The sequence below is a fragment of the Melanostigma gelatinosum genome, assembly GCF_949748355.1.
Source record: "Melanostigma gelatinosum genome assembly, chromosome: 10".
NCBI lineage: Eukaryota > Metazoa > Chordata > Actinopteri > Perciformes > Zoarcidae > Melanostigma > Melanostigma gelatinosum.
In genome coordinates this window covers 7,181,039-7,200,959 of record NC_136643.1, presented here as the reverse complement: position 1 = coordinate 7,200,959, position 19,921 = coordinate 7,181,039, and the positions used below count along the sequence as shown (strand labels likewise).

Here is a 19,921-nt window from a genome sequence, read left to right as displayed (position 1 = left end):
TCAATACAGGATATGTGAAGAAATCTTGAACCAAAATTGAAGTTATAACTCTTAAATCAAACTCAACACCTAAATCAGAATCAAAATCAAGTTCCTAATCAGAATTCAAAAGGTTTAAAATCGAAATTAAGATCAAATAAAAAAATTAAAAAATCAATAATTAATCAATTAAAAAATTTATCAAAATTCAAATTCAAAATCGAATTCAAATGGTTTAAAATCGAAATTAAAATTAAATAAAAAAATGTATAATTAATCAATTAAAAAATGAATTAATATCAAAATTCAAATTCAATAACTGTATTCAAAAACATTCAATCAGAAATACTAATGCAAGTCAAACTACAATTACAATCCACACTGCAATCTTTGACACTTCAGCAACACCACACTGCACAATAATGAATCTTATTTACTAATGAATCACAATTAATTTCAAGAATTGAAGAAGCACAACTGAAACCATTAATGTTTGTTAAAATGCTGAATTAAAACCAAAGTCAACAACTAAAGTCATAATGCTTAATTAAAACTAAAGTCAGGATGTAAGCTTAAAGATCATAAACAATGAATATCTCTAAAAAACTATACTGTTGTAATTTATCTATTAATCCACTGGGTGGCGTACTTCTTATAATATTATAAAACTATGCTGTGATTGTCTATTTAAGCCACCAGATGTCAGACTGTTTTAGTACTAATGCAATTACAGATTCTAAACACTAGGATTATTATTATCTAGCAGTTACACCTCCTCGCCGCTAGGTAGTGGAGTTGCTTTCTGTTCTTCTTCTACGATTTTTGCCAACAGGAAGTTATCCAACCGGATGTTATGCTAACAGCTATGCTAACGACAAAAACGGAGCTTCTAATAATACGCACACACACGTTTCACCAAAATCCCACACTTTAATTCCACTCACACGCCCTCTGTCTCCTCTCACAATCCACCAGTTATTTTCTTTATAAGCACTTTTATTTTACATACACAGTACCGCAAAGCCCGAAGCTACTACCGAAGCTAACGTTAGCTTCCCACACAGCGGCAACAGATCATGCAATGTTATTCATCATTTAAACGTATTTCCACGCTGCTAAAACACAGACTAGGCACACGTATTATTGGACTTATTGTCCGGTTTTATTTCACCTTAAATCCTCTGGTTTAACAGGCTATTTAGCTTCCCCAGACCCGACGATCATCATTAATGCTTTAGCGAGTTTTTCCACTCCAGCAGTTAAGCAAATACTTCATCAGTCCGCCTGGATCGACCAAATGCCCATTATTCCACTTCTTCGAATCACCCACACGATCGCTATTTTAATGCACGGCAAAAGCACACGAGAGAGTATTCAAGACCGGTGTATCACCACTTGTGACCCGCAGTCTCAGAAGCTAACTCCCGCTAGCCTTAGCTTCCTCTAAACAGATAAGCAGCGAGACCCGGAAAACATGCCCCAAAGAGTTACAAAAAACCGCCGCTTTAAGCCCCTTCAGCCGCAAGTATCCAGTTCGCCAAGCTACAAAAACTGCTTTTAAACACGGTATCTGCAAGACCCAGCAATGCGCACGCTGAGCCAGGGGGTCTCTCAGTATACGCATGCTGGTTAGCCTAGCAGATGACTGTTCATTGATACCAGCGTGGTGATATTAATTACAGCGCTGTAATCTTTAATTTCTTTATTCTCTGGATCCTCTGTATTCACTGTCCCTTTAGTGCATTATGCAAATATACTCTCACTGCAAACTGCAACTCACTCAGCTCAATCCAGCCCGCTCACACACTTTTTTTTTTCTCCCACAATCTCCCCCGGACAAAGGCACGCTCTGACAACAAACGGGACTCCCGCCATGACGGGCCGGCATGCAGGCTTCATTGCGCAATGTAAAGGTGACCGATTTCCCAAAATTTCTACATTGCCACTGCATCATTCACCAGCAGGCGCTATGTGCAAAAGTAACCAGCTTTGATCATGTGATGACTCCTTTTCGTGAAGATCATAAATGGCATCCGATCCAAAGCCAAACAACACAGGATATTCATAACTGATGATTTGCATGAACATGGGACAGAGTTGATTTGTTGATCATGATTTGTTCAAAAATGTTACAAAAGTGGTTAGTACAAACGAGACATGACAAAAATATAAGGGTGTGATTTTGAACCAAATGCTACAAATGTGCTTATTCATACAAAACTGTCAAGAAAGATATTTACTAAAATATCAGAGATGTGATACCTCTGACTTTCAAATGTTGAAACAGAATAACAGAAATAAATGTTTAAATATATCTCTGTTTCCTACCATCATTGTTGTGGAAATCATTATTAATGATGTTAATAATTATTGTGAGGAATAATTAACATTGACATGTGATCAGACAGTGTCTTCACACATATTATTGTTAAAAGGTGATCTGTGCAACTTTGTTATTCGGGTAGTTTGTCTCAAACAAGTAGCCCTTCGTACTACTCGGTACCCTTGAAGTAGCTCTCAGTTTCAAAAAGGTTGGTGACCCCTGTAAAGATTCCGTTTTGTATCATGTATTGTTTCTTTTTAGTTTTAAATGGACACTAGAGGAGCCAACCACTGTTTTTCCCACGCTTATTCGATTTAGTGTTTGTTTTTTAAACAAATCAATTGACTGGGCCATTTTCTGTTTAATTTCTTGTGGGGCTTTGTGCTATGCCGAAGGGGACGGTAGCGTTGGCTTCTTGCGCGCAGATCTTATTGTGTTGTTTGAGTCACCTTAGCGTGCTGTGCGTAGGTAAATTTGATTTGAGTTTGTGTGCAGTCATAATTTGCCTACATAATTGTCATTCAATTAAACAAAGATAAAACAGAAGTAATTGTTTTTGGTACCAAGGATGAACAATTGAAAATCACCGCTCAGCTTCAATCACTGATGTTAAAACCCACAAGCCAAGCCAGAAATCTGCTGCCAGAAATCTAGGTGTAGTTATGGATTCAGACCTCAACCTGAACAGCCACATCAAGACAATTACAAAATCAGCCTACTATCACCTGAAGAATACATCAAGGATTAGAGGACTTATGTCTCAACAGGATTTGGAAAAACTTGTCCACGCATTTATCTTCAGCAGACTGGACCACTGTAACGGTGTGTTTCCAGGTCTCTGTAAAAAGTCCGTCAGAAAGCTGCAGCTGATTCAGAATGCTGCAGCTCGAGTCCTCACTAAGACCAGGAGGGTGGATCACATCACCCCAGTTCTGAGGTCTTTGCACTGGCTTCCTGTCCAACAAAGAATTTACTTTAAAATCCTGCTGTTGGTTTACAAAGCACTGAATGGTTTAGGGCCAAAATACATCTCTGATCTGCTGCTACCTTATGAACCATCCCGACCCCTTAGGTCGTCTGGGACTGGTCTACTTTCTGTTCCCAGAGTCAGAACTAAACACGGAGAAGCAGCGTTCAGTTTTTCTGCTCCACATATCTGGAACAAAGTCCCAGAAAGCTGCAGGTCTGCTGAGACCCTCAGCTCCTTTAAATCAAGACTGAAGACTTTTCTGTTTGCTGCTGCCTTTAATTGAACCCGATTAAATTAATATATGAATCAATTTCCTGCATTTCTGTATTTTACTGCTGTATTTAATTTCTTACACTGTTTTTTAATGTTTTAATGCAATGAATGTTCTTAATTGTTTTTAAATCTCCTTTTCTTTTGCCTTATGTTTTGATGCTTTTAATGGTTTTATGTGAAACACTTTGAATTACCTTGTTGTTGAAATGTGCTGGACAAATAAACTTGCCTTGCCTTACATATTCTGTGACAAATTCCTCTATTTACACCTAACTCAACACAAACCTCCCCGATGGTGCAGTTTAGCCCCACGCATTTTTATTTTCCCGTTCGGTTGTTTTGATTTATGCATTGATTTAATAGACAAGTCTTTTAAGCCATTGTCAATACAATCTATATTTTCTGTATAGCAGTCTCTAGTTCCAGTTTATACTGGGTCTTGCATATCACCGGATCACATATATGGTATATTTATACGTATTTGTGTACATTATTTGCCGATTTACTTGTTGGTGATGTCATTCTCAGAGCTTTAACGTCGCTGAAAGGGCTGCACTGTGAGAAGGAGGTAACGTGGAACAGACGTGCAACATTGTCGATCCGTGATCCCTACAGACGGACCCCACGGCCGCAGTTTAGGTGAGAGACTTTAATACACACAATTGTTTGAGGGAAATGTTTTCACAGCAACTTAAAGACAGATTTGAGAGATAATTATAACCTGTTTAACTTTCTAATACTAGTAGTTTTAATGATATGATTCAGCTTAGAGATATAATGACAAGATGTTTTAATCCATTAAAATACAATCTTATAGTGTTTTTATGAAGAGAACTTGACATGCTATATAAGCACAAAGACTAAGTAAGAACCAATAGATAAGTAAAATTAAGAACAGATATATTTGCTGAAAGAAAACACACAATATACAAACAATGGTTGCAATCTGTTTCAATCCATCAGTCCTCTGAATTTCCGAGTACCTGGAGAAAGAATGTCGGCAAAACTGATGGAATGCGTCCCTATATTCCTGTGGAGTTTTCCCGAAAGCCTAGATCACTGAGAGAATTAGATCGGTGGAAGGCCACGGAATTAAGGCAGTTTCTACTGTACACAGGACATGTAATGCTGAACCTTTCTACAGAAATATGTACAGCAATTTCATGCTACTCTTCTCTGGTATTGCCATTTTAGTAAGTTCTAGACTATCCAGCAACACACGGTATGTTCACACCTTACTTAGATCTTTTTTCAGTCACTTTGGTGAGATATATTCATTTTAACAAGCAGGGTAGCCGCCTGCTAGCGGCTAATTTACAGCATGCTGTTCACTCCCATTCACATGATTAACTGTTTACACCTGGATCCCCTGTCCGCTGTCACTCTTCCTCTACGATCATTCATCAGCCGCATTCATCCCCTACAAGCAACACTAGCTCCCCCTGGCGGCATGGAGGGTCTCCTACTACTCTTTCCCCAGCCTCTACCGTTACTTCCACTCCACGACCCATGAACATTCCCGTGAGAATCACAGACTCGCGCTCACGCCCTAGTTATGGTCGGGTTCGAGGTGCTGCACGAGTGATCCGTCCTATTGCACATACCCCCAAAGCTTCCTGTGCTGATGACGACACAGTGTCTTCCCCCATCAAAATGTGTCTGATTAATGCACGCTCTGTAACAAACAAGGCTCACATTTTAAATGACTTGTTCACAAGTCATAATTTGGCTTTTTTATTTCTGACCGAGACCTGGCAACGGAATATGGAATGCATCCATTTCAATGAACTCTGCCCTGTGGACTGTTCTTATGTTGGGACACCGCGTTTGACAGGCCGTGGTGGAGGCCTCGCCGTGGTCTGGAAGAATCAGCTTTCCTGCCAATTGGGGAGCACAGAATCCTATGCTTCTTTTGAGCTGCAGCTCACTAAAGTGGGCCGACTAAAGCCGTTTTACTGTTTTTTAATTTACCGACCTCCAGGTCCTGCAGGTCAGTTTTTATCAGAGTTCACAGACTTTCTGACCTCTATTATCAAGCTAGACAAAGTGCTTCTGGTTGGTGATTTTAATCTGCATATCAATGATACCACAGACTGTATAGCCACTGAGTTTCTCAATATTACTGAATCTTTTAATTTCACACAACATGTTTCTGGCGCCACTCACAGGGTTGGTCACACCTTGGACCTTGTGTTCTCTCGGGGTCTTGATATTGATAATACCCGTTGTGAGGACCTATTGATCAGTGACCATAAATGTATTTTCTTTGATCTTTCTGTCAATGCTGACCCCTTGTGTCTGAAACAAACATTCCACTCCCGCATTATTACTCCGAGTACAGCTGATCAGTTCTCTATGCACTTCTGCTGTGATATTAACACAAATCTCAATGATAATTCCATCCTCTCTATTTAAGAAAGTTCTGCTAACTATTGGCCCTGCAGTAACATCTATTGTCAATACCTCATTGTGTACAGGAATTGTCCCTTCCTATTTCAAACATGTCACTATCCAGCCCATATTAAAGAAACCTAACTTAGATCCAGCTTTGCCCATGAACTACAGGCCCATATCAAAACTGCCTTTCCTGTCCAAAATTTTAGAGAAAGTTGTGGCCAAACAACTTACTGCTGCACTGGAGAGGCACAACATGTATGACAAGTTCCAGTCTGGGTTTCGTAAGCAACACTCTACTGAAACCGCTCTCCTGAGGGTTTCAAATGACATTCTCATGTGTGCTGATCCAGGTGACTGCTCTGTGTTAGTTCTTCTGGACCTCAGTTCTGCATTTGACACTATAGACCATGACATCCTGATTAAGAGGCTACGTGATTGGGTGGGCATAACTGGCATAGCGTTAGACTGGTTTACATCTTACCTCAATGACAGAAGTTTCAATGTCTCTGTGGGTGATTTTGTGTCTGTTACCTCTCCACTGTCTTGTGGTGTACCGCAAGGCTCGGTTCTGGGGCCTCTGTTATTTTCCCTTTATCTGTTACCATTGGGACCGATCATAAAAAGTTATAATGTGTCCTATCACTTATATGCAGACGATATCCAACTCCATCTGTCATTCAAACCCAGCGAGGCATTCACATTAACTAGGCTCCTGGACTGTGTCAATGCCATCAGAGACTGGACGGCAGAAAACTGCTTACAAGTCAACGACTCTAAGACGGAAGTCCCAGTTATTGCTCCAGAAGAGTTTTTCCCCATGATCAGGCAGATTATTAGTCCACTCTCCTCTGCTGCCCATTGCAACCTGCGCAGTCTTGGGATTTTCTTTGATCGATCCATGTCGTTTGACCCCCATGTCAAGCAGCTGTCCAGGTCATGTTTCTTCCATCTAAGAAATATCAGTAAACTGAGATCTGTAGTATCAACACCTGAATTAGAGATGATCATACACACATTTATCTCCTCTCGCATTGACTACTGTAACTCACTTTTTATATCACTCAGTGCATCTGCTCTTAACCGTCTGCAGGTCATCCAAAACGCTGCCGCCAGATTGCTCACCAGGACAAATCGACGGTCTCACATCACCCCCGTACTCCGATCTCTCCACTGGCTCCCTGTAGCATCTAGGATACACTTCAAAATTCTCACCATCACTTACAGAGCACTTCACGGTCAGGCTCCGACTTATGTAGCTGATCTACTTTGCCCCTATTCACCCGCCCGCACTCTCAGGTCAAACGCTCTAGGTCTTCTGTCAGTCCCATGCACACGATTTAAGATCCGTGGTGACCGAGCCTTTGAGGCAGTGGCCCCGAGGCTCTGGAATGCTCTGCCTGCAACTCTACGCCTCGCAGATACTGTGAATACTTTTAAGAACCAGCTCAAAACCCACCTTTTTAGGCTGGCGTTGTGTAAAAAGTAAACCCATGTCCTAGACCTGCTCTTAAAATATGTTTTACATTTTTATTTTATTTTTTATTATTTTTTATTTTTTTTATTTTTCTCTGTGTATATAATTTATTGACCCTAGGGTCACATTGTGTTTTTTATGCTTTTAAATGTCTGCTCTGTTAAGCACTTTGTGGCATATTGGCATATTGATGTCCTTGCAAAACATAGCATGCAGGAAGTGACGAGTTGCTGACGCTGTGCTGCTGTTTTCCCTCCAAATTTGCCTGTCACCTGATCCAGCTCACTTGTGCATAGTGTCTGTTTCACCCTCTTTTTTCTAGTTTTAATTGATCTACTAATAGTACGATGTCAGCCAACACGTACTAGAAGTTTTTTAGAACTTTTTTATAACTAGAACTGTTTTTGCATTTGATCTGCTATGGCTTCACTCACCCCTCCATCCGACTGTGTCAGCTGCGCCCGCCTGGTGGATAAAATCACAGAGTTGGAGGGAAGAATATCCACGCTCTACAGGATCCAGTATGCTGAGAGCCTCATGGACACCATCATTTTCGGTCCATCACAGACTGACACAGCCAGCGACCGCGTGCATGAGTCCATCGCTTCCAGTCCTGCTGCCGCGGCACCTCCTCCGGTCGCAGCTCCTGAGGCCTCCTGGCTACGGCTCGGAGCTAAGCCCAAAGCCCTGGTCAGCTCTACTCCATCACATCACGAGCCCTGTTCCCTGGTCTGTGCTCGCGGCAGCCGGAGAGGGAGACGCTCATCTCCTACACCCCATGGCTTCGATGTCCAGCTGAAGAATGGATTTGACGCCCTTGCCCTGCACGAGTTCCCTCCTCTGACTACGGACTCCCAGCTTCCTACATCATCCCAGCTGCCGCCTCGGGGGACCCACAGCCCCGGGTCCACCGACATCCCTACGCCAGTCATTCCTGAGCCCTCCTCTCGCCCCAGGACACGCCGCTCCATACCGTGCTTTACACCAGCACCGCGGCGAGCTTCGGTCGCCCGTTCTCTCAGTCCTTGCTTGTCTGCTCCGCCACCACTGGTTGAATCCTCGCCTCCATCCACGCGTATTGCACGCGCAGTGTTGCCGCCTCGTCCCCTCTTCGCCCCGACGACGCTGATAGTCGGGGACTCAATCATCAGGAACACCCGTTTCTTCAACGCGGAGACACACTGCTTCCCCGGAGCAACGGCTCCAGACATCCTGCTGACACTGCCTGGCCTGATGCGCGCCCTCCCGTCTTCCATTCGGCGAATTATCGTTCATGTGGGAATCAACGATACAGCCCTCCACCAGTCCGAGTTGACCAAGATGGATTTTACAAATCTTTTAAGCTTTTTAAACAGCTGTGGACTGTCTGTTTTTATCAGTGGTCCAAGTCCAACACTCGGCCGTGGATCACAGCGGTTCAGCAGAGTCCTCAGCCTCCACACCTGGCTCCAGGCCGCCTGCAGGATCAACAACGTGAGCTTCATTGACAATTTTAATCTGTTTTGGGGCCGCTCTTCCGCTTTTAAGAAGGATGGTATTCATTTTAACAAGCTGGGTAGCCGCCTGCTAGCGGCTAATTTACAGTATGCTGTTCACTCCCATTCACATGATTGACTGTTTACACCTGGATCCCCTGTCCGCTGTCACTCTTCCTCTACGATAAATCATCAGCCGCATTCATCCCCTACAAGCAACACCAGCTCCCCCTGGCGGCATGGAGGATCTCCAGCCTCTAACGTAACTTCCACTCCACGACCCATGAACATTCCCGTGAGAATCACAGACTCGCGCTCACGCCCTAGTTATGGTCGGTTTCGAGGTGCTGCACGAGTGATCCGTCCTATTGCACATACCCCCAAAGCTTCCTGTGCTGATGACGACACAGTGTCTTCCCCCATCAAAATGTGTCTGATTAATGCACGCTCCGTAACAAACAAGGCTCACATTTTAAATGACTTGTTCACAAGTCATAATTTGGCTTTTTTATTTCTGACCGAGACCTGGCAACAGAATATGGAATGCATCCATTTCAATGAACTCTGCCCTGTGGACTGTTCTTATGTTGGGACACCGCGTCTGACAGGCCGCGGTGGAGGCCTCGCCGTGGTCTGGAAGAATCAGTTTTCCTGCCACTTGGGGAGCACAGAATCCTATGCTACTTTTGAACTACAGCTGACTAAAGTGGGCCGGCAAAAGCCGTTTTACTGTTTTTTAATTTACCGACCTCCAGGTCCTGCAGGTCAGTTTTTATCAGAATTCACAGACTTTCTGACCTCTATTATCAAGCTAGACAAAGTGCTTTTGGTTGGTGATTTTAATCTGCATGTCAATGATACCACAGACTGTATAGCTACTGAGTTTCTCAATATTACTGAATCTTTTAATTTCACGCAACATGTTTCTGGCGCCACTCACAGGGGTGGTCACACCTTGGACCTTGTGTTTTCTCTGGGTCTTGATATTGATAATACCCGTTGTGAGGACCTATTGATCAGTGACCATAAATGTATTTTCTTTGATCTTTCTGTCAATGCTGACCCCTTGTGTCTGAAACAAACATTCCACTCACGCATTATTACTCAGAGTACAGCTGATCAGTTCTCGATGCACTTCTGCTGTGACTTTTACACAAATCTCAATGATGTTGAACACTTGATACAGTCCTTTAATGAACATTGCACCACTTTGCTGGATAAAGTGGCACCTCTTAAGGAAAGGACCAGGGCTGCCTATAACACTACTCCGTGGATGACAGAAGCTGTGTGCAGCGTGAGACAGAAGTGTCGCAGGGCAGAGCGACTCTGGAAAGCTACTGGGCTAGAAGTGCATCGTTTATATCTGAAAGACCTCAGAGTTTCTTTTAATACCACAGTAAAGGAAGCTAGAACTGCTTATTTTGCCAACCTAATCTCTTCTTCAAAGAAAAATCCCAAGATTCTGTTTGACACAATTAGAGGAATTGTTTCACCACCTGTCTCCACTGTACCATGCTATTCTGTTGACGATTGCAACAAATTCCTGATCTATTTTAATGATAAGGTAACAGGTATTAGGTCTGGCATTCGGCCTGGGATCTGTTCGGCTACTTGTAGCTCCTCGCAATCTCCTGCTGTTATGGGCTCTTTCCAGCCTATCAGCCTTCAAGACCTGATGGACTTAATTAACAATACAAAGCCATCAACTTGCCCTCTGGATATAATTCCATCCTCTCTATTTAAGAACGTTCTGTTAACTATTGGCCCTGCAGTAACATCTATTGTCAATTCCTCATTGTCTACAGGAATTGTCCCTTCCTATTTCAAACATGCCACTATCCAGCCCATATTAAAGAAACCTAACTTAGATCCAGCTTTGCCCATGAACTACAGGCCCATATCAAAACTGCCTTTCCTGTCCAAACTTTTAGAGAAAGTGGTGGCCAAACAACTTACTGCTGCACTGGAGAGGCACAACATGTATGACAAGTTCCAGTCTGGGTTTCGTAAGCAACACTCTACTGAAACCGCTCTCCTGAGGGTTTCAAATGACATTCTCATGTGTGCTGATGCAGGTGACTGCTCTGTGTTAGTTCTTCTGGATCTCAGTTCTGCATTTGACACTGTAGACCATGACATCCTGATTAAGAGGCTACGTGATTGGGTGGGCATAACTGGCATAGCGTTAGACTGGTTTACATCTTACCTCAGTGACAGAAGTTTCAATGTCTCTGTGGGTGCTTTTGTGTCTGTTACCTCTCCACTGTCTTGTGGTGTACCGCAGGGCTCGGTTCTGGGGCCTCTGTTATTTTCACTTTATCTGTTACCTTTGGGACCGATCATAAAAAGCTATAATGTGTCCTATCACTTATATGCAGACGACATCCAACTTCATCTGTCATTCAAACCCAGCGAGGCATTCACATTAACTAGGCTCCTGGACTGTGTCAATGCCATCAGAGACTGGACGGCAGAAAACTGCCTGCAACTCAACGACTCTAAGACGGAGGTCCTAGTTATTGCTCCAGAGGAGTTTGTCCCCATGATCAGGCAGATTATTAGTCCTCTCTCCTCTGCTTCCCATTGCAACCTGCGCAATCTTGGGATTTTCTTTGATCGCTCCATGTCATTTGACCCTCATGTTAAGCAGCTGTCCAGGTCATGTTTCTTCCATCTAAGAAATATCAGTAAACTGAGATCTGTATTATCAACGCCTGAATTAGAAATGATCATACACACATTTATCTCCTCTCGCATTGACTACTGCAACTCACTTTTTACATCACTCAGTGTATCTGCTCTTAACCGTCTGCAGGTCATCCAAAATGCTGCCGCCAGATTACTCACCAGGACAAACCGACGGTCTCACATCACCCCCGTACTCCGATCTCTCCACTGGCTTCCTGTAGCATCTCGGATACACTTCAAAATTCTCACCATCACTTACAGAGCACTTCACGGTCAGGCTCCGACTTATGTAGCTGATCTACTTCGCCCCTATTCACCCGCCCGCACTCTCAGGTCAAATGCTCTAGGTCTTCTGTCAGTCCCACGCACACGATTTAAGACCCGTGGTGACCGAGCCTTTGAGGCAGTGGCCCCGAGGCTCTGGAATGCTCTGCCTGCAACTCTACGCCTCGCCGATACTGTGGATACTTTTAAAAGCCAGCTAAAAACCCACCTGTTTAGGCTGGCGTTTGTGTAAAAGTAAACCCATGTCCTAGACCTGCTCTTAACATTTGTTTTACATTTTTATTTTATTTTTATTTTATTTTATTTTATTCTTTAACATTTTTTATTCACTCTGTGTATGTAATTTATTGACCGTAGGGTCACATTGTGTTTTTTATGCTTTTAAATGTCTGCTCTGTTAAGCACTTTGTGATAGTACTGTCTGTGAAAAGCGCTATATAAATAAAATTCATTCATTCATTCATTCATATTATGTCTGTGAAAAGTGCTATATAAATAAAATTCATTCATTCATTCATATATGGCAAAGATCAAATTGTTTATAATGTCCATGGTTTGGTCCATCTGGCAGATGAAGTACAACGACATGGTTGCATTGACTCATTTTCTGCATTTCCATATGAAATTTACCTGCACACGCTTAAAATGACTTTTGCCTTCCATAAATGATCCGTTGATTGTCAAAGAGAATTACTGACGCTCCTTTAAATGGTACCTGTTTTAACAAGCAACACTTTGTTGGACTAATTGTAGGTGGACTGTCAGTGAAAGCACAGTATGGTGAGATGGCCTGTGACAAGTGGACTGTTAAAGTTCAACCGGGGATAATGTTTTTGTCATTGGAAACGACATTTGTTACATACATACCATTGTAGTATTGCGTGTATGCAGTGGTGTATAGGCACGAAGTAGAAATACTTCGTTACTGTACTTAAGTATTTTTTTTGGGTATCTGTACTTTACTTTACTACTTATATTTCTGTTTACTTTTACTTTTACTTCACTACATTTTGCAAAGAAAACTGATACTTTTACTCCGATACATTTCCCCTGAAACCTTCGTTACTCGCTACAAAATCAAATCTATCTTGAGAAAAAAATGAATCATGAGACCAGCGTCGGGGACTGTGGTGGAACACAGACTGCAAGCAAGCAGGTTTGGTGAATCAGTGGTCCTAGCTTGCAAGTTAAATCATTGGTTAATCACGTTAATGCACAATTGCAAACAAGTGCTCTCAAAGCCACGGCGTTTTGATTCCCAGTGATGCCCAGGATGCTACATGCTATAAGCTAGCGGGCACCTGAGGAGAATTCCACTCTTCAATGACTGATTTCATGATGGAAGCAGAAATGGAAGCACCTGCTACTCCCGCAACAAACGACGGTGGTGACGAAGACCAACACCCGTGGATCGCTAGCGAGTTAGTGAGATGAGGAAGTGTTGACAGTTGTGCAGCACTAGTTGGCTAACGTTAGCTATAGCTAGCCACCACACCATAGGATTGATGGGAGCCGAGAGAGCGCAGCATTAGCGTTAGCATTAGCGTTAGCATTAGCGTTAGCATTAGGGAAATCCTTTGCAGCAGTGCGCAAGCTGTCTGTGATGCTGAACACACCTCTACCTGCCTCAGCGGCCTGTGAAAGGCTATTTGGCATCGCAGGACTAGTCTTCAGCCCAAGAAGAGCGAGACTGAATTCTCGCAATTTTGAAAACCAACTTTTTTTGAAGATGAACAGGACATTTTTCACTTTCAAGTAATGACTGTGTTGCTGCTTTAGTATTGATCATCAGAGGACTTTTCGGGAATATAAGTATGAAAGGCATCTGGAGCAACCCCGCATGCATGTTCTTTGTAATACTAGTACTGACTATAAATGTGTCCCTGAAAACACTGAATGATAAGAGCTGTCTTTCTTATCCTTTTGGGGCCTTTATGATGCTATTTGAAAGAGACTTTACTGATTTTAATTTTTTGGCACTTTCAGCGCCGCAAGCCGAATGCTATATACGGTAGTCACATTTTATTGGAGAGAAGGCACACATCTCTGCTGATATCTCCAGCAACTCACACCAAAACCATCTAGATTGATGAATAGCACCACGGGTAAGAGGACGTTAAGACGGGTAAGAGATGTTTTTGATTTTGGGTGAACTTTCACTTTAATCATCCAAATATGAATATTTGTATAAAGCATTTACACTGAATCACTGGGTGTGGCATTGTATCTCAGATTTCCATGTCACTCAAATTGCTCTCGTTTCAGGCCCAGAAATTCCACTGCATTTCCGGCAAGCAATTTATCCTGCAAAACAAAAGAGTACACACCATGTTGACGACTCGATTGGACTTGCAGTTAGTTTTTAAAACGTATTAATTCACGTGATTACATTTTGAACGAATAATCAAAGATATTTGGAATGGCTTAAACATTCTGCCAAAGACTAATAGTACTGTGCCCTTCGCACTACTGCTGATAAGCATGTTCTACCTGGCTATGTGTTACACAACAGCACTGTCAAAATGAAGGAGAGGAAAATGTTACCTTCAGTGTGTCATCAAATTCATCCATCGACTCAATCAGGGATCCAGGCTGCAGCTCTCCCAGCGGGAATGGATAGTCTGTTCCCAACATCACTTTATCCTGAAAGAGGAATACATGCACGTTAACTTGGAAAACTACGCTATAACGCTAAACATGTAGTGAACATCCACAGTATCTATACCCACACTCTCTCCACGATCAAAACTGGCAACATTGTTCTCATTGCGTGTGTGTTTGTGTGTGTGTGTGTGCTGAATACAAGCTCACTTTTCCAATAACATCAATGAGCAGCTTCAGGGAGATGGGATCGTGAACTAGGGAGTCGGTGTAGAAAGAACCAAGGTATTTCCTTGGACTGATCTTGTTGTCCACTGCACACAGGTCAGGGCGGACTTTGTGGCCGTGTTCAATTCTGCCAACGGTGAATGGAAAAGAGCCACCTGTAATCAGATGAACATGAGCAATAAAGGTCAAACAGTATCTGTAATTGAGCATTAAGTAAGAAAAAATTAAGTTGACGCTTGTATTACTCTGCTGTGACATCTGATCTTTACCTCCATGTGCAAAACAAACTTTCAATTTCGGAAATCTCTCCATGACGCCTCCGAATATCATCGAGCAAATGGCCATGGTTGTCTCTGTCGGCATGCCTTTGGGATGGAAAAGACAACAAAACATAACCTCTCCTTTCTAAAGTACATTCATTAAGTGTCTTATTATAAGACAATATAAGGCAGAAGCTAAATTTAAAAGTAAATTATTAATGGTTACCAATGGCTTTAATCACAATTGAGACATTGTTTCATCATGTTTGCCCTATGTTGCAAATGCATGCTATTTACATGGTTCCCAGCATGCAGGGGCCTCATGTCTGCTTCACTTCGGCGAGTATAAACTAAGCTAATGGAGCACTTGTTTAATACAATGCATCAAATTCATTGTTGCCGCTATTCATTGACATATCCCAGAACTGGTTACGCTCAAGGCTGAAGTTGGTTGAAAAATGGAGCTCTATGAAACTGGAAAATAAGGTAAGAATATGTTTTATAGCAGAAAAGGCCTTTTTCTTTTTGAAATCTGACACTGCACAAAAAACAAATATGCATGAAAATATTTATGAACAAAATGGCATTTGAAGGGTTAAAAAGTATGAACAGTCAGTCATCAGGACTGAAATCGGTTAAAAGATTTAAATAAGTGGAAGTGGAAAATAAAAATATTACATTTTATGTAAGGACATCAGAGCAACGTTTTTTTAAAGGCGCATGGAAAAATACGATATTTGGATTTGATGACTTCATCGAACATTTTAGGAAATACGGTAATGTTAGAGTTGGACTTTTGCCAGTGTTCTGTTTTATCTGCACAGATAACTAAACATGGTTCAATTTCAGCCACAAAGAAGTTACCTTAACAAGGAAAGTGTATTTTATTTTCTATTGACTTGAGGGAGGGGGGTGTTCAATATCTCCTGTTCCTACTTCATCTCCCTCACCTACCAGCCAGGGCAGCCAATACTTAGCCATCCTCCCATCTGTCTGCATGTCCCACGGGTGGACAAATATGGAGCAGCCCAGCTCCTCTGCTGCCTGCATAGGAGACACACCGCAAGATCAGCAATTCTATGTGAACGAGAACTTCACCCTCTGAATACAAAGTGTGAAATCAGTCAAACCAGTGAACAATTTGTAACTAAACATGTCATCACATGAACATGTATACTGCAATACTCACAGCATAGAAAGGAAAGAGTTCAGCGGCGTTGAGGTCCCAGTTGTTGATCCGTGAGCCAATCTGCACCCCAGGGAAGCCCAGCTCCTTCACACAGCGCCTCATCTCCAGCACGGCCAAGTTGGGTGCTTGCATGGGCAGAGTGCCCAGACCCACAAACCTTTTGGGGTGACTACGCACTGTCCGGGCCAAATCGTCATTTAAAAGGACACAGAGATCCAGTGTGTCATGAGGTTTGGCCTGTAATCCAAAAATAAGATGAGAATAGTTAAATATATCTGAAAGGTAACCACTTCTATGATGCACATTTCTATAAGAAGAAAGAAGAAGAAGAAACCATTTTTATTGTCATATACATTTACACATACACGAAATTTGACTGCTGCATTTGACCCATCCCTGTATATAGGGAGCAGTGGGCTGCCATTGATCGGCGGCCAGGGAGCCGGGGGTTCAGTGTATTGCTCAGGTACACTTCGACACGTGACACGTCCCAGTTGGGGAGCGAACCGTTGACCTTCCGGTTCCCAGACGACCCTCTTAACCCAGTGCACCACGGTCGCCCCTAATAATGCATTATAAACACTTATATGCGAGTAATTGCATCTTTTTTGCAAGGGTCATAGTGTATTATTATTGTCTTTGTTTTAATGCTCTATAATGTTATTATAGGTCACTTAAAGTGGTCACTGTAGTTTACTTTACTTAAAGCAAACAATGGCCATTTATAATGACTTATAATCACATTATAATGCATTCGAACAGTGATTTAATATCTATTACAACAATGGGAATTATAATACTGCCGGTGAGAGGGAGGTCTGGGTCGGCCTGCTTGGCCTGCTGCCACCGCGACCCAACCCCGGATAAGCGGAGGAAAATGGATGGATGGAATTATAATACACTGTGCATGTCAGTCATGTCAGAAATTTTGAAGTAATATGATACTTGACGTTATTAGGCCTACTGACATGCTTTATGATTATTGTTATAAAGCATGATCAATATTTATGTGTGCTTATCATTTATTCAGTGCTATTAGCAAATTATAATGCATTACAAGTATGGGCGTCATCGAAAGTATTACCAAATACAATTTGAATAATAAATTCTTCATCCTAGTGTTGATGCTTCTCTGGCTGAAGAAGGATAAAGAGTGAAGCAGCTTTGCAGACAATAATCAGCTGTGGTGTTTTAATGTAATTTTTCTCGTTTCAGCAAGAATGAACAAATGCAACTTGCAGCAATTTGGGGGCGCAGTAAACCACACAGCAATAAAACATAATAGCTGCACTGTTTTTGATCCATGTTGCTTAATTAATGTGCGTTTACCCAATAACTGAACATCACAGGAACAGTGGAAAGGGCTTGAACTGTGACTCCTGAAGGGGTTAGAAACAGAAAGGCATCAATGAGATGAAACACTGTGGCACTTGTTGGTGTCTTGCATGTCTGTGCATGTACCATGTTGATCCATGTCCCGTATGCGTGCGTCTGCATCCCAGCAGTTCTCTTGAATCACTCTGAACAGCTTCCCATCCTTCATCATGTCTGCTTCGCCCTGAAACACAACATGATCAGCAGTCACATCCCCCATGTTGATGTGACTGTGATTAAAAATGTTCCTCACCTTGGCAGCATACATTGCTCTTGTTAACCATTTCATTTCCAGCTTTCAAGCTGACTTTTTGGGGGATTTCATAACACTTCAAAACCACTTGATGGCAGCAGACAGCTGATTCATGGAAAACGTACGAGATGTGAACTGTCATTTGCACCTGACATTCAAAATGTCTTTATAGAGGTGTATTCAAATGCAGACACAAAAAACACCTGGACAGTGTTTTCCCCTGTCAATGGCTGAAAAAATCTTGAGTGCACCTACACCTGTGTTACAATGTGACCTAGAATCCTCACAGATCTTGTTCTAACATTGGCATCAGGACTCTAACAGATGCTCATCACCAGACACGGTTTACGGTTGAGTGCATCAATGTGTCACAGTCAACCATCCGTCCTTATGTGCGGTTTGCTGGTGACAAAAGCTCAACCAATGTCGGCCGCGGAAAGTTGCATTGGCAGCTGCCCTGCGTTGTTCTGCTGCGCTGCGGTGGTATTCGAAGGGAATCTTTCCGCTGATGCAGTGGCACCGTGCTGAGTCCTGCAGCTGCTCACATGTCGAGGACTTGCAAAGGTCCACAGGGTGGGGGTGCAGCCGGGGGAAGGTAACTCACTGTGCCCTGAGCATTGTGTGCAGTACAATTGCATAAAGGCTTGTGTACCCTGTCTGTGCATGCATACAGGAAAATAAACAGCAGCTCACCTTGCAGTGATGATGAAGCTGGACAAACCCATCATATCCATACCTCTGAAACACATGCAAAAGAGTTATTATACTTAATAATTGAGTGGGGTTTTTTATACCACATACTGGAAAACAAATAGTTTATTAGCTTACATCTCTGGTGTATTTAATTTAGATGCAAAATCAGAATAAAAGTAAACATAGTTTGGTATCCAACGCGTGTCCTGCTGTGGGAAAGCCTCAATTGTGTTATCCCATCTGCCAGGGGTTTAATCTTCATCCTTCAGGACTATCCACTCCAACGCCCTGGATAACTCAAACTGAGTGCCATCTGACGCTGTTGAGTCCTTTGCATACAGATGAAGTCGCCAATGATCTCCGTGAGCAATGCAGCCAGTAAAGCCCTATTAGGCCTAGTAGGCACTGAACATGTGAAATCATTAGCCAAGGCCAGGCCTCCATAGTAACAAACACATACGAGCAGGAACAGATAATAGAAAGGACGGGGCAGAGCAAGGCCAAATCCACCTATTGATTATAGTTGAACCATCCATAGTGAACACAGATTTATGGAGTGAGCTGTTAAACTCCCTGCTGACACTCCAATGGGAAAAGCATGTACACTTTGTTTTACTGGCTTTTAATTGCATTGAACTGAAGGAGAAACTCCTGCGTGCTGCAGACCCAACCAACCACACATTGTGTGGATTTACTCCGGAGGCTCCAGGCTGTAAGAAAAACCTCTCAGGTCCTCAATGACCCCGCATCTCTCGGTGCCTACCTGCTTCAAATCAGGCCACTCCTTTGGTAAAATATGATTATGGATGTCAATCTTCATCCTTATGATTACCCTCTGGAAAAACACGACTGTCTGCTGCCAAGGATTACTTGCTGTGAGCGCAAATCTAGCAAATTCACTCTCCACCATCCGCCCTCAGCCATAACCCAATGACCGACAGGTGACTGCATGGCACCCTGGTCATTCATTACCTAGTCTGTAAGACAAGCAGAGAGTAATCATTAGTCTGTGGAGGCTATTAAACCTCGTAGGCCTACAATATAGTTGATACCCTGAACCATAAAGTGATAGGCCTATTACAGCCTAAAATATTATTCACTCCCTACCCCAGTTCAACCATGAACACACACACGCACACACACACACTAGTTTAAAGCAGCATTACTGTGCAGCTGACTGCCTGCGTTATGCTGAGTCAGAGTTTTGTAGTTCCATAATGCATGTTTGGATGAAGTAAAAGGACGCAGTTGCATTATTATTACCTCTGGCGTTTGCTCGCGGTAACTATAAGCTGCTGCACAGTTAAAAATCACTGACCCACAGAATGTAGAGCGAACTAAAATGTGCATTTTCTAAAGACAATGTGTGTGTGACAGCTGCAAGCTGTTAGGTGCTTCTGCAAGCTGCTTATAAACACCAATGTTTTACATCTTTTAGTGCCACCTACAGGTGAAATTG

General features: G+C 42.6%; 1 protein-coding gene across 1 annotated transcript; it reads right to left on the bottom strand.

Annotated features, from left to right (window-relative positions):
- Positions 1-14,105: 14,105 nt before the first annotated feature.
- On the bottom strand, positions 14,106-19,282 carry acmsd (aminocarboxymuconate semialdehyde decarboxylase; the record flags this gene model as incomplete). The annotated part of the gene is made up of 10 exons (XM_079277117.1): positions 14,106-14,168; positions 14,409-14,507; positions 14,676-14,848; positions 14,963-15,058; positions 15,904-15,997; positions 16,143-16,379; positions 17,472-17,521; positions 17,604-17,700; positions 18,463-18,507; positions 19,226-19,282. 10 exons carry the CDS (start codon positions 19,280-19,282, stop codon positions 14,106-14,108), a joined length of 1,011 nt encoding a protein of 336 aa, XP_079133243.1.
- Between the last annotated feature and the right edge of the window lie 639 nt (positions 19,283-19,921).